The sequence below is a fragment of the Triticum aestivum genome, chromosome 3B (genome assembly GCF_018294505.1).
Source record: "Triticum aestivum cultivar Chinese Spring chromosome 3B, IWGSC CS RefSeq v2.1, whole genome shotgun sequence".
Classification (NCBI taxonomy): Eukaryota; Viridiplantae; Streptophyta; class Magnoliopsida; order Poales; family Poaceae; genus Triticum; species Triticum aestivum.
In genome coordinates this window covers 173,945,789-173,959,026 of record NC_057801.1, presented here as the reverse complement: position 1 = coordinate 173,959,026, position 13,238 = coordinate 173,945,789, and the positions used below count along the sequence as shown (strand labels likewise).

Here is a 13,238-nt window from a genome sequence, read left to right as displayed (position 1 = left end):
TATTCCATCTCGCCAGCAAAGCACTCGTCCATGGGGACTCCATAGCGGGGGCGGGGGAGAAGGGAAGCGAAGGTGGCTGCATGATGAGATCCAGAACATGCACTCATCTCCCACAAGCCTGCAGTAATTACCATAGCAGCTTAAAGTTACAGTACAGCACAGACAAGAGATTCCATGTGGAAGCCAATCAGAGAGGCGAAGAGGGAGGAGCAATCATGGTCCTCCCTCTTTCTGGCATCTGTCACAAAGTGCTGCATCAGTGAGTGCAAAGACACGGCCTGGCACAAGGTAAAATGGTTAAAAGAGCTTGTACCGTGCCACTGACTCGCTGATGGCGCATGTAAGACAGGCAGATGGCACTAATGACACACACACACAGCCTTTTCCTTGTGACAATCTTTGCCTTGCACAGTGATAGGTAAGATACAGACGGCTAGGAAAGCTGCATCTGCTGCTGCTGCTGCTGCTGCCATGCATGCTGCCTCCTCCTGCCCGGGCTTGCTGCTGCAGCGGCAGGGACGAAAGAGACCCAACAGATCACATGGATAGGCTAGGAGAGAATGGATGTACTGTAGTGAACTATAGCCTGAGGCCATCTCATCCATTGCCATGGGAGCTTGCGGTTGTAGTATTTTTGAAGCTTAAAAGTTTGCATTAAATCCAACCCTTTTGGTTGCCTTGAGCAAGTTCTTTCTCAGCTCCTAACAAGTCTTTAAAAACAAGAGAGACTGGATAGAAATAACAAGGTTGGATTTGGTTCCAAAGCATAATAATATAAATAAAAAAGATGTTAAGGGAAAGATACTCCACGACAGGCACCAATCAACATCAGCTTATAGTAGTGACAGTAAAGAAAGAAAAATGGAAAGATGATGCTGTGACCAAAAAGGATGGAAAGATGAAGATGGAGTGATAGACTCCTCTCCCCATCCATCACCCATTTATAAGTTTGAGAACAACATCTAGTAGTAGCATACAGCAACAAGTGAAAGAAAGAAAGCAATCGAGCTTGACCTACAGCAAACTACAGCATCAACTACACCTAATGCAATGCCACAAAGAGGCTGGCTGACTGACCAGCTAGCTATGCCGCTGCACTCTCACAAGCCTAATTCTAAGAAGCTCCGGGTGATCTTGAAGCAAAAGCCAATGACACACGTAGCAGAAGAGATGGAAAACCAACCAACCAACCAACCAGACATAGAACCAGTTCCTGATTTTGCTCCTCCTAGTTGCAATGCAATCGCCAGCTCCTATGAATGATGAAGCAGAATCAAATTAGAACCCTGCAAGAGGATGAAGAACCAATCACAATCAGGAATCGCGTTCAAGTAAGGGTCGACGGCAATGCAGTAATGGAGAACAGGCAGAATTATAGTACAACAGTACAAGTCAGTTAGGACATAGTAAGAATTCTCACAGTGATGCAAGTGGAGGAGCTGATGGCCGATGTCGTTACTGGTACACTGTGGAGGTTGGTGGTGAAGTCATCTGTCATCCACTGCTGCTGTCAGTGGTGGGAAGCCGAGGAGACGGACGGCGGCTTGTCGCCATTGCCGCCGTTGTGCTCCTCGTTGCCCTGCATCCTCGCGGGGACGCGGAATCCGGAGAAGCTGACGCCGGGACCGAACCCGATTGCCGACACGGAAGGGTTGAGGCCCCCTTGGTGCTGCTGCATCGGGTTGTTGTCGTCAGCTTCGACGGTCTCCGGCCATCCTCGGTCGGAGGGCTGGTTACTGGACTGAAGGGGTCCCCTCTGGAAGAAGAACTGGCTCTGGCCGCTCAGCGCCGCCTGCATATGCGCCGCCTGCTGCGACACGTTGAACAGGTAGCCGCCAGTGCTCCCGCCGCCTGGGTCGGGCACGTTCCACGGCATCATGCGCTGGCTCGCCGCCTGCTCGCCCCACATGGCGCCGCCACCGCCAAATGAGTAACTGGCCGCGCCGGGGAATAGTGTCTGCTGGGCGGTGCCGTTGCCGTCGTGGCCATCCGACCGGTGCTGCTCCTGCTGCTGGTGGTGGTGAAACATAGGGTCTGGTAACGGCTGCAGCGACAGTCGGAGTTCTTGGCTCTGGCTTCCGGTTCGGGACAGGAGGTCCGGCGTGTAGCCTTGAAAACCCATGGCCGACGAGTGCGCAGCCACAGTGGACGACGACGGCTCCCCACCTGTGGTCCCGCCCATGGGGAAGAACGACTTGATCGTGTCCGCGATGGAGTCCGAGTCGAGCGACGGCGGGAGGAAGCTGATGCCGCCCGTGGCTCCTCCAGCGCCACCAGAGCCGGCGAAGTCGAACGACGAGTGCGCGATGGTGATGGCCTGCGCCTGGTCGTCCGAGTTGTCGGCGGAGTCAGGCTGGGTCGAGGAGGACGGCGGCGCGGCGGCATTGCTGGCGGCAGGGGCGACGGCCGTGGGCTGCCAAGCGGGAAGGGTGTCGAGGTTGTCGATGGCGTCCTTGGCGTTCTTGATGAGCCAATCGACGGCCTTGCTGGGGCGGTCGTAGCCTAGCCGGTCTTGCACGTCGTAGAACTGGATGGCCGTGTGTGCCGACAGCCGAACACGCCGGTCGCGAGGCCCGCGCGCCGTGCAGACCTTGCTGTGCCGGTCTTTCCGCCCCGTGGAGCGCACAATGTGCCCTCCCTGCACTGCCACGATCTCCCCGCCTCCGCCGCCCCTCACCCGCGCAGGCGTAGCCGGCACCATCTCGCCGCCTCGTCCTCCTCGCGCCCGCGTCTGGGATGCCGCGGGCGGCTGCGCCTGCGCCGTGAACTGATGCATGTGATGGTGGTGGCTCCCGGCGCCTCCGAAAGACAGGAGCTGCGTCTGGAGCCCGTGGTGATGATGGGACTGGCCGGCGTCGCCCATGGGCGCGAGAAGGGCATACTCGGCGGACGAGCCCGGCTGCCTCACGGACGCGGCCTGCAGGTGCGAGAGCTGGAAGACGGGGGCGGGCGGAGGTTCTTGGTCCTGCTGCACTTCTTGGTGGAGCTGCAGCAGCCGGTAGTGGTGGTGCTGCTGCTCCTCATCTGCAGCCTCCCGCTGCCCGCCGCCGCCGCCTCCTCCTCCTCCTCCTGCGCCGTCGCCTCCGTGAAGACCCCGGTGGTGGTGCCTCGGATCCAGATCCCCCGGCTGCAGCTTCGCCTCCGCTACTGCTGCTCCAATGCGCGTCCATCCAGCTCGCCGGATCCCATAACTAGGAGGAAAAAGAAGCAGGAAAAACCATGAGAAGAATCAAGGCGGAGGGTGAGGGAGGGAGGGGGAACAGCGGTGGGCAAGGGACTGACCCAGGAGAGGAGTGGGGGACTGAACTAGAAGCAATCTGATGGATTGGACATCACATTTTAGCAGGGGGGACGGCGGCGGGGGGGAGGGAGGCAAAAGCTTTTGCTGCTGGCTTCCTCTCTCCTCTTGGGTGTGGTGTGGGAGCTTTGGAGAGCAGGAGGCAGCAGCAGAAGGGAGGCAGGAAAACAGGATGATAAGAGCAGGATTTGGGATTTAGTGAGGAGAGAGAGTTTGTTTCACTCCTTGCTGCTGCCGCTCCCTGTGTAGGTGCAGGGCAGAAAAGAGAGAGCTTTTTTTTTAGAGAGAGAGAGAGAGAGACCGCTTGCTTGCTTGCTTGCTCAGCTTGGGAACATCCGAGCTGAGCCGAGCGAGGGCTGCTGGCAGGAGGCTGGAGCCCAAGCAGTGATTGAAAGCCAATTTGGGGGGTGCTGCTCCAGTTGGGCGTGCAGGTTTTGCATGTGTAGCTGGTTACTTTTCTAATTTGGGAAAATGGTATAGACATGATGATGTGTTCATGTGGTGAAAAATTTACGGCCTGTTCTTTGTGTGTGTGTTGCTGAAATGACACTGTTGGTTCCAAAATTCATGGAACCAGTGCTCAAATGGGAGGGCCAAATAAAAACTATTGGAAACTCCAATTGTGAAACCGCATATATGCGCTTGTACGATTGCGCATTTGGCTATTTTTTTTTAAATGTTGATAGTGTTGCGGCTGTTTTGAAAATGCTTGTGTTCTTAGAAATAGGTGGTTCCTCTTGTTTCTAGCCCCACCTTGCTAAAAGTGTTGTTACCAAGATTTTGATCCCTCCTTCCCCAGCAAAAATAATGGCATTTTCTCTTTTGAGGATAAAATAATAATGGCATTCTTGCTGGGCATGGTATGGGGGGGAAATCTAGTCGTTCCAAGTTTAGTTCCATGCCGGAGCATATTCTTCGGCCCCTTTTTCTTTAAATCTTTTTTATTAGAGGTCAACAAAATTGCCCTCCGACAGTACCTTCTTTCCCTTGGCGCAAAATTGAACATGGGCTCATTCTCAAAGAAAAATGAACGTTGGCAAAAGGACAACGATAGGCGCCGGCGCACCGGCCGTACGTTTTCAGTCGGACGCACGCTAGCTGTCCGATCGGCCCATCCTAAGCCATTATATCCTTATCCACCCAGATCGTCTTCTTCCTCCCCCCGCTTCTTCTCCGCGCGTAGGTTGTCGTATGGCAATCGCCCTTCTCCCACGCGCCCCGCAACAGCCGTTCCCGCCCTCACCTCCTTGCTTCATCCCCACCGACGCTCGGCACGCGACTCCGGCGGGAGCTCACGGCTTGCAGCAGACCGTCGCCTTCATGTCTTCTGCGAGACCTCGCCATGCCATGCGCTCGCCTCCGGTTCCAGCGCAGGAGGTCGCCTCCCCCAGCATCTATGGCCGCTATAGTCGAAATAGCCCCCTGCATCTCGCCGTTGCAGCTTGGCGCCCTAATCCTATTCATCAAAACTAGTCATGGTCACCGTTGTCGGGTGCCGTTTCACCTTGGTAGCAAAAAAACTCAGCGGTAGAAGCTTTTTTCTTGTCGGATGCAACAAATGAGGACGTCCGTCTTCATCGCCTCAGAAACAAAAAATCAAATGATGCAGCAAAATCACATGCTTGGTTCCAGCTCTAGTTTTGCCACTTGTAGCAAAAAACATCACTATGTGGAAGCTTCTGTGGTTCTCGGTTGCAACAAAAAACATGGCTTCACCTTCGCCGACGGAGAAAAACTACCCCAGCCGATTGCAGCAAAACCATAGGCTGGTTCTAGCTCTGGATTTGATGGTTGCAGCAAATCATGTGCTTTGCCGCCGTTGCAGCAAATAAACACTCCGACGATGCAGCAAAAGCGTTAGTTGGTTCCAGCTCTGGTTTAACCGGTGGTAGCAAAACAAAAGACAGGTTCCATCTCTGACTTTCCCAGTGCCACATCGTTTGCTTTGAGCCACCTCCTGGTCACTAGTTCCGCCAGTTGCCGTGGTAACAAAAAAGCTCGCCGGTAGAAGTTTTTGCCTTGTTGGTTGCAACAAATGGCGAAGTCCGCCGTCGTTGCCGCAGAAAACACTTTAGACGAGGCAACAAAACCACATACTTGTTCCAGCTCTATATTTACCGGTTGTAGCAAACCAGATGCCGGTTCCAGCATCCCTGCATTTCACGGGTGTACCCTTCGCCTTGCAAGGTATGCAGCTCGCCGCCGGAGTTGGAGGTGGGATGGGAAATTACTGATAAAAAGGCAGCCGTGCACGTGGGTATATTGCCGCGGGGGAGGGGGGCGACGACTCGCCGGCGAGATGTGGCTGCAGCGGTAAAGGCTTGATGCAGGGGTGGATGGAGGGCTCGCCGGCAAGATGCAGATTGCAGCGATCACCCGCATCACCTCCGTCAGGCGCGCCCTACCGGCATGGTTCCAGCACGAGGAACGAGAGGTAGGAACGGAAGGATGGATGCGCGCATGGAGGGGGTGAGCGTTTCACAACAGAGAAGAAAAACGAACAGGGATCGCGTGCCCCCCTCCCGCGTCGTTCGATCCAGCTAGATCAAGTGGCCCACACGCGACCGGGGCAACGTTCGGCCGGCGCGTCGTGTACAAGGGTTTCCCTTGGCAAAATTGGAGCGTGCAATTATATGGAGGATAGGCAACAACACTTCCAACAACACTTGGCCTGACCCATAGATTCCATGGAGCCCCTCGTTTCGACCAATGATACAGAGGGGGAACAGTGTCCTTAACCACGTCTCGGTATTTTTTTTAAAAAAACTTTTGATATATTCATATTCAATTATGGCAGTACAACGAAGACAACAAATAATAAAAATTACATCTAGATCCCTTGACCACCTAAAGACGACTACAAGCACTGAGACGAGCTGACAGGTGCTGCCATCATCGTCCTTCCGTCGGAGCCAGGGAAAACTTGTTATAGTAGACAGTCAGGAAGTCATTGTGCCAAGGCCCAAAGATCAGCGCACCAGAATAGCAACCACCGCCAATGAAGAATATCGTAGAACAGACGGATCCAACCTAAAGGCACATGAACATAGACGAATCACGGACAGAACTGAGAAAATCGAAAAAGATAGATCTGCTGGAGACACACCTCCACACGCTCACTAATGATGCTAGAAGCATCACCGGGACTGATGCTCTGCAGGAAGAATCTTATTCCATCTTCAAGGAGACGTTGCCGTCTCATCTTCCTGAGCAGGACACAAACCCTAACAATACTCGAAGAAATATCTAAAAACAGAGCCCTCTAGTCGGCAATGTGTCGCGATCAACTGCACCCTCATGGCCCTAAGGCTACCGGAGACGGGACAGACCGGTGTCTGCATCGTCGGGAAGCAGAGAAACCCTAGTCATTTTTGGAGCTGAGGTGGCTCATGTCTCTCGGCATTCTTAGACACGTACGATGCTTGGAACGTCCCTCCGTTGCATGAACATTTTTTAAGAGCCAATGTGGAGAGTATTTAGAAAATTCTCGTGTACCCTTGGCAACAAAAGAATTTGTATCATGGCAGCTGGAGCCGCTTGCCCGCTTCACGGTGAGCAGTACCTATAGGTCTCTGCGGTCGTGCACGATCACTAGCTAGTTCACGGAAAGGGCGACCATCAGCCAACCCGATGGTCTCCAACCTATTTGGAAATTGATTTGGAGTTTAGTAATCCCACAGAAAATGAAGGTAATAACATGGAAGATTGCGCAGGGAGCCTTGGTGACCACGCAATGCAAAGTCTATTGTCAGATTGCAGCTCATGCTGCTTGTCCCCTTTGTGGTTGCTATGTCTTCAACATATCTATATGTTGATCATGCCGTTGAGAATCATAATCATAACTATGCGCTATTTTGTCAATTGTCCAACAGTAATTTCTTTTGCCCACTGTTGCTATGTTTATGAGAAAGTTGCCTCTAGTGAACGTATGGCCCCCACGCCCAATTTCCATATTTACTAAAACCATTAATTTGTTCGTAGTTTTTATTTTATTATATTTGTATATTGTTTGAAATATGCCCTAAAGGCAGTAATATTATATTATTATATTTCTATTTTCATTATTAAGAGTTTATATTTCATGCTATAACTGCTATTATCTTAGAATATGTGACTCAATGGAAAAACGTATATGCACGTGTGCAATGATAAACGATAAAGAATAGGTTCCTTGTCTTGCCTCTAAAACTGGCTCAAGTGTTGTTGATGATCATGTTTTTCCGGATCTTAGGATATCACTAAATGTAATGATAGTCCTAAAACAAACTTGAGAGTATGACTTCCACGAAAATGATCATATTGAATCGACCCAAACTTGTCTGTTATACTTTGAGATAATATTGTCTGAAATCAATTGTCATAACACAGAGTGTTAGCATGCCTTTAGTTCCTCAAACTATGACAGTGTCCTAGTCAGTTCCTATAGTACAGTGAACTTTGGGTTGCCCAAACGTCATCTGTAGCACGGTGATCATAACATCAACTTACAGGTTCATCAGAAAGTTTGACAAGGGACTAGATAGCTCGAGAGTGGGATTTGCTCCTCCGACGATGGGGAGTTATTCTTAGGGCCCTCTCGGTGTGACGACATCAATCATCGTATGGCCAGACACAGGTTACTTTGTCACGGGGATGCCGAAACATTTCAACGAGAAAGAAGAACAAAACCGGTAATGAGAAGAATGGTATAGTGAGGAGGTGCATGACTCACGAGGATACTGACACACCTGGGTTTTGTAAAGTATCATGAAGCAAAGGGAACATTGATACGTGTCCAATGTATCTATAATTTATGAAGTATTCATGCCATGTTTACAACAATTCTATATGGTTTTTGTATGATTTCAATGGAACTAACCCGGACTGACGTTATTTTTTTTTGCAGAACTACCGTGGTGTTATTTTTTGTGTAGAAATAAAAGTTCTCGGAATGGGCTGAAATTTTTGACGCTTTTTTGGGAACAAAAGAGACCCCAAAGCATCGTGGGATGTTCAAAAGAGCCACGAGGGCCCACAAGCCACCACGGCGCGCCCAGGGGGGTGGTGGTGCCGTGGTTCATGTGGGCCCATCTTAGCCCATCTTGATGTGAGACCGATGCCAGAAAAATCTTATAAATAGAGAAACCACCAGAAATAATCCTAGAACTTCGACTCCGCCGTTGCAAGCCTCTGTACCTTTGAAATACCATCTGGAGCCCTATTCCGGCACCCTCCGGAGGGGGAAATCATCACCGGAGGCCATCTTCATCATCCTGGCGGCCACCATTACGAGGAGGGAGTAGTTCACCCTCGGGGCTGAGGGTATGCACCAGTAGCTATGTGTTTGATCTCTCTCTCTCTCTCTCTCTCTCTCTCTCTCTCTCTCTCTCTCTCGCCTCTCTCATGTTATTGATTTGGCACGATCTTGATGTACCGCGAGCTTTGTTAACATAGTTGGATCATATGGTGTTTCTCCCTCTCTATCTTGTTGTGAAGAATTGAGTTTTTACTATTATCGGATTGAATACTTTATGGATTTGAGAACACTTGATGTATGTCTTGCATATTAATACCCTGGTGACAATGGGGTGTTCTAATGATTCACTTGATGTATGTGTGGCACTCAACTCATGGATTCCCGAGGTGACATTGGGGTAATCTATGCATAGGGGTTGATGCACATTTTTGTCCTACTTTCACCAGTAGAAATCTTGGAGCACTCTTTGAAGTTATTTGTGTTGGATTGAATATTGTGAACCTAAAGTTGTTTGATGCATATCATATAATTGACCGACAGATACTTGTGGTGATAATGGAGTATCTATGTGACATTAGGGTTGATTGATGTGTATCATATGGTGTAATTTTAGTACGAACTCTAGGGCTGTTTGTGACACTTATAGGGACGTCTCAATAGATTGATCGGAAATGATAACTTTAAGGTGGTTTGCTGCCTACAACACTTTCTTCTTATGTTCTCCGCTATTGTTAAGAACATTGGAGTGATTCTTTGTCGCACGTTGAGCGATTGTTATGTGATTCAGTTATGTTAGCATCGTTGAGAGATTGCACTAGCGAAAGTATGAACCCTAGCCCTTGGTTTCAAGCATTGCAATACCGTTTGTGCTCCCTTTTCTCACCTGCTACCTTGCTGTTTTCTTTATTTTCTGATTACAAAAACCTATATCTACTATTCATACTACACTTGTATCACCATCTTTGCGCCGAACTAGTGCACCTATACAAATTTGTATTGGGTGTCTTGGGGACACAAGAGGTTCCTTGTATTTGATTGCAGGGTTGTTTGAGGGAGACCATCTTCATCCTACGCCTCCCACATATTGATAAACCGATCATCCACTTGAGGGAAAATTGCTACTGTCCTAAAAAAACTTTGCGTTTGGAGGCCCAAAATGGGCCTACAAAAATAAGTTGTGTAGTAGACATAAAAAATCACATGATAACCAAAGGTTCACTCGAATTTCATTCATTCAATCATAAGGATCGATATGGGCATCCATGGTACCGCTATCGGTCATTCAACGATGGAGTTTCGTTCATGTCTATGTTTTACTGAACCTACGAGGTCACAAGCTTAAGGTAATCGCGATCTGTTGAGTGTTAGTAGGATGATAGTATCGAGGATTTATTTGTGGAATTGTTTCATTAATATTCAGAATAGTTTCGAGAGGATCCAAAAGCGTCGGGGTCGCCGGAAGCACTGGAAGGATTTGGGAGTTTATCGGGCAATACCGGGTATTACTGGTAAATAATATATAGGCGGAAAAGCTTTTTGGAGATGTTAAATTAATAATAAAAGGCTATAGTAATTCTTAGAAGGCTTATATTTAATTCCATGTCAACGGGCCTTAAAAGACCAAGTGGTGGAAGGAATAATGGGTCACTATGGCCCAATAGGAAAGGCTTCCCACTTTTCCAAGTGGGACACCGAATTGGAGTGGGGGAGAAATCCTCCTCCCATCCCTTGGATGGTGCACAAAGGAGGGGCTTTCCCTCCTCAGTGGCAGCCCCTCCTCTTCCCTCTAACCTATATATACTAGAGGATTTTTCCCTTTGGGAGATACAAGTTTTGGAGCCTCCTCTAGTCCATCTAGTTCTAGTTCTAGTTGATCCTAGTTGATATAATTATAGCTAGACCTAGCTCCTATAATAATCATAATTAGAAGCCTAATGTAGTTCTAATCCTCTGGCAACGATTAGCTCTAGACGGCGAAGTGCTGCTGCATCATGAAGATCATACGCATGCAACTAACTAGAGAGTGACGGTGTCTTGGACAAAGGGGTGATAACCTATACGGCCTGCAGTCCACATGCCGAGCTTAGCCCACTGATCATTAACAAGGAAGGACTCCGGGGGCTCTGAACCATGGCGTAACCTAGGTACTTCAAGGATAGCTCAATAGCCGGCATGTTGGCAACTGACCATATGTGTAACCTAGGTACCCCCGATGCATATATAACACTACTGTAGGATGCTACTAACATGATACTACAATCAGAGACCCTTCAAGAAAACTGTGTGTGATGCATAAATTGCAAAGGGTGGTGTAAGAAAACCATAAAAAATGATACGAACTATTTGCGATGGCGGAGACATCAAACACGATTTCGATTAGAGTTGTGTGTGCGATATGTGGCAAATAGTTGATCCATACGAACTATTTGTGACAAGCACAACAATTGAAATGGTCAGCCAGATGTAGGTGTGTGCGATATAAGGCATACAGTTCACTTGGATGAACTGTTTGTTATTAGGCAACACAACAGAAACAGTCAGTAGGATCATGGTGTGTGCGATAGACTGCATACAGTACACTTAGATGAATTGTTTGCGATGAGCCAAGCCAAAAGAAACGGTCAGCCAGTTCAAGGTGTGTGCGCTAGATGGCATACACCTCACTAGGATGAACTGTTTGTGATGGGCAAAACAACATAAATGGGTTAATTTAACAAGATGTGTGTGATACGCGGCAAACAGTTGAGTTATCAAAAATGTGCGGGAAGACAGATAACAATGTAGACGATTCTTGCTAGCAACCCGTGTGTGTTGTGGGTAAACACTTGCTAGTATACAATTATCAGCGATTGATGAAATCATCACTGATGCCTAGTTTAGTCTGTGCGCGATGTGATTTTCTCTGTCCGCACAACATCTACGCTCTGTCTACAGAAGAACAACATATATACTTATAAGAACATGACTGCATAACCAAATTAAACATACAATCACATAAGTGACTACACACATAACATTTGCACACACCAAAGTAAACAATTACATGCATACTAAACTAGGAGAAATGATCGTCTAATCATCTACTTCTTGCTGTGACGACGCTTGCCATTGCTCTACTTTCGGCTGGATCCCATGCCGTTTTGGAGAAGAAGGCACTTCCTCATGTCAACGATCCACCTGTACATCTCATAGCTCGTGTACGCCTCCTTGGCCGCTTACACGACGTGAGCTTTGTTGAGTTTCTCCAGCCAAGCCGAGTGCCAGGTCCTTGTTGCAGGAATCCTTCATGTATATGTAGTAGGGGTCGATGATGGCCTCGGCGAGGTGAACCAGTGAGTCCTTCTCATGCATCTTGTTGCCCTAGATCTTGTATTGGCTCTGGATGTTGACAAGATTCTGGCAGGCGATGCCCGAATTCTTGAGCACCTTTACATTGTTGGTGATGTCCACCATAGCAAACATGTAGTGGGGGTTGTTGACAAACATGGCGAAACGCTCACAAGGCATTGTGGCCCGGCAGTGGTGGTATACAAGGACATGATTGCACACACACATCTGGGTGACGGCGACCTTGTGACGAGACCCGACACGAGCATGGGTGTACTTGAGGTCAAACCCGACCACCTTGTACTTCTCCACAACAAGCAACAACTCCATGGGGTGGACGGAATTCTCCACCCAGATCGCGTTGTCGGTGTACACCACCGAGAGCTCCATGAATCTTCTGCGTTGTCCACTATGGCATGCAGGGTGAACTGCCGCTCGTCGTCAGCAGCCGCTCAGAGCGCCATTGGAGCCGCTCAAGATACCCTCTAAGAATTTGTCGTTATGGGTGTGCTTCTTACAATATTGGGGCACAATCAAAAGGTTGAAGAGACGGAAGGGTTAAATGGATGATGTAATAAATGGGGGATAGCCGGCATGTAATCGTCACGTCTTGTCAGTGCGTTCCTAGCAGAGGATTCCAGTGCACACTTTAGCACCCCACATGTGTTTCTTTTGACCACGCGTGGGCTCGAAGAGGCGCCAAATGTATCATTGGTGAGCTTGTTCCCGCGCAACTATGCAGGTTACCGCGCGCAACCGCGCATGCTTCTCGCCCGGCTAGTTTGGTCACATGTCGGCTAGAAGAGGGGCAAATCGTGGGCGTTTATTAGCAAAAAGATTTGCAAAAACAAAGTGTGTGGAATGACTTAGAGCAGCGCACACGTTCGGCAATAAGTTTACCCATGGATGATGAGGTCAAATTTACACAGAAGGATAATGATGGAGACTCGGGTGCGATAATTCTACACGCTACAGGGCACACAGTTGAATAAACCAACTATGTGCAATAATGTCGAAGATCGCTGTCGAGTCCGCTATATAGATCGTTTGTGATGAGATCAACAGGGGAAACACATTCGAGAATGGTAAATAAAATCTAAGTCCATGGCATATAAAGGTTAAAATAGTACTACCAATATACAAGGCTCATACGATACCATTTCAACGACTGTACCACAAAAGCCTGAAATATTACAAGGTTTCAAAATCCAGAGTTATATGGCTCAAATTCGAAGATCACAAGCTTGAAATTGATATTAGAAATCAAATTCGGTTCATGCAGCTGCAGACACCCGCCCTGATCAGCTGAACATGGACATAAGAGAGGTTCAAACTAATATTACCACTTGTAATGCTTGTTTCAAAACCTCATCATTT

The 13,238-nt window shown here is 48.7% G+C and overlaps 1 protein-coding gene across 2 annotated transcripts; it reads right to left on the bottom strand.

The window, feature by feature from the left end:
* Positions 1-878: 878 nt before the first annotated feature.
* On the bottom strand, positions 879-3,508 carry LOC123069224 (transcription factor PCF5). Of its 2 annotated transcripts, none has more exons than XM_044492020.1 (3): positions 3,283-3,508; positions 1,421-3,191; positions 879-1,286 (listed from the first exon to the last, which is right to left on the bottom strand). In XM_044492020.1, the coding sequence occupies exon 2, from the start codon at positions 2,861-2,863 to the stop codon at positions 1,511-1,513; it is 1,353 nt and encodes a 450-aa protein (XP_044347955.1). In that variant the 5' UTR covers positions 2,864-3,191; positions 3,283-3,508; the 3' UTR covers positions 879-1,286; positions 1,421-1,510. The 2 variants fall into 2 exon arrangements, with proteins under 2 accessions (XP_044347955.1, XP_044347956.1); XM_044492021.1 differs by having other exon boundaries at positions 879-1,253.
* Positions 3,509-13,238: the final 9,730 nt, after the last annotated feature.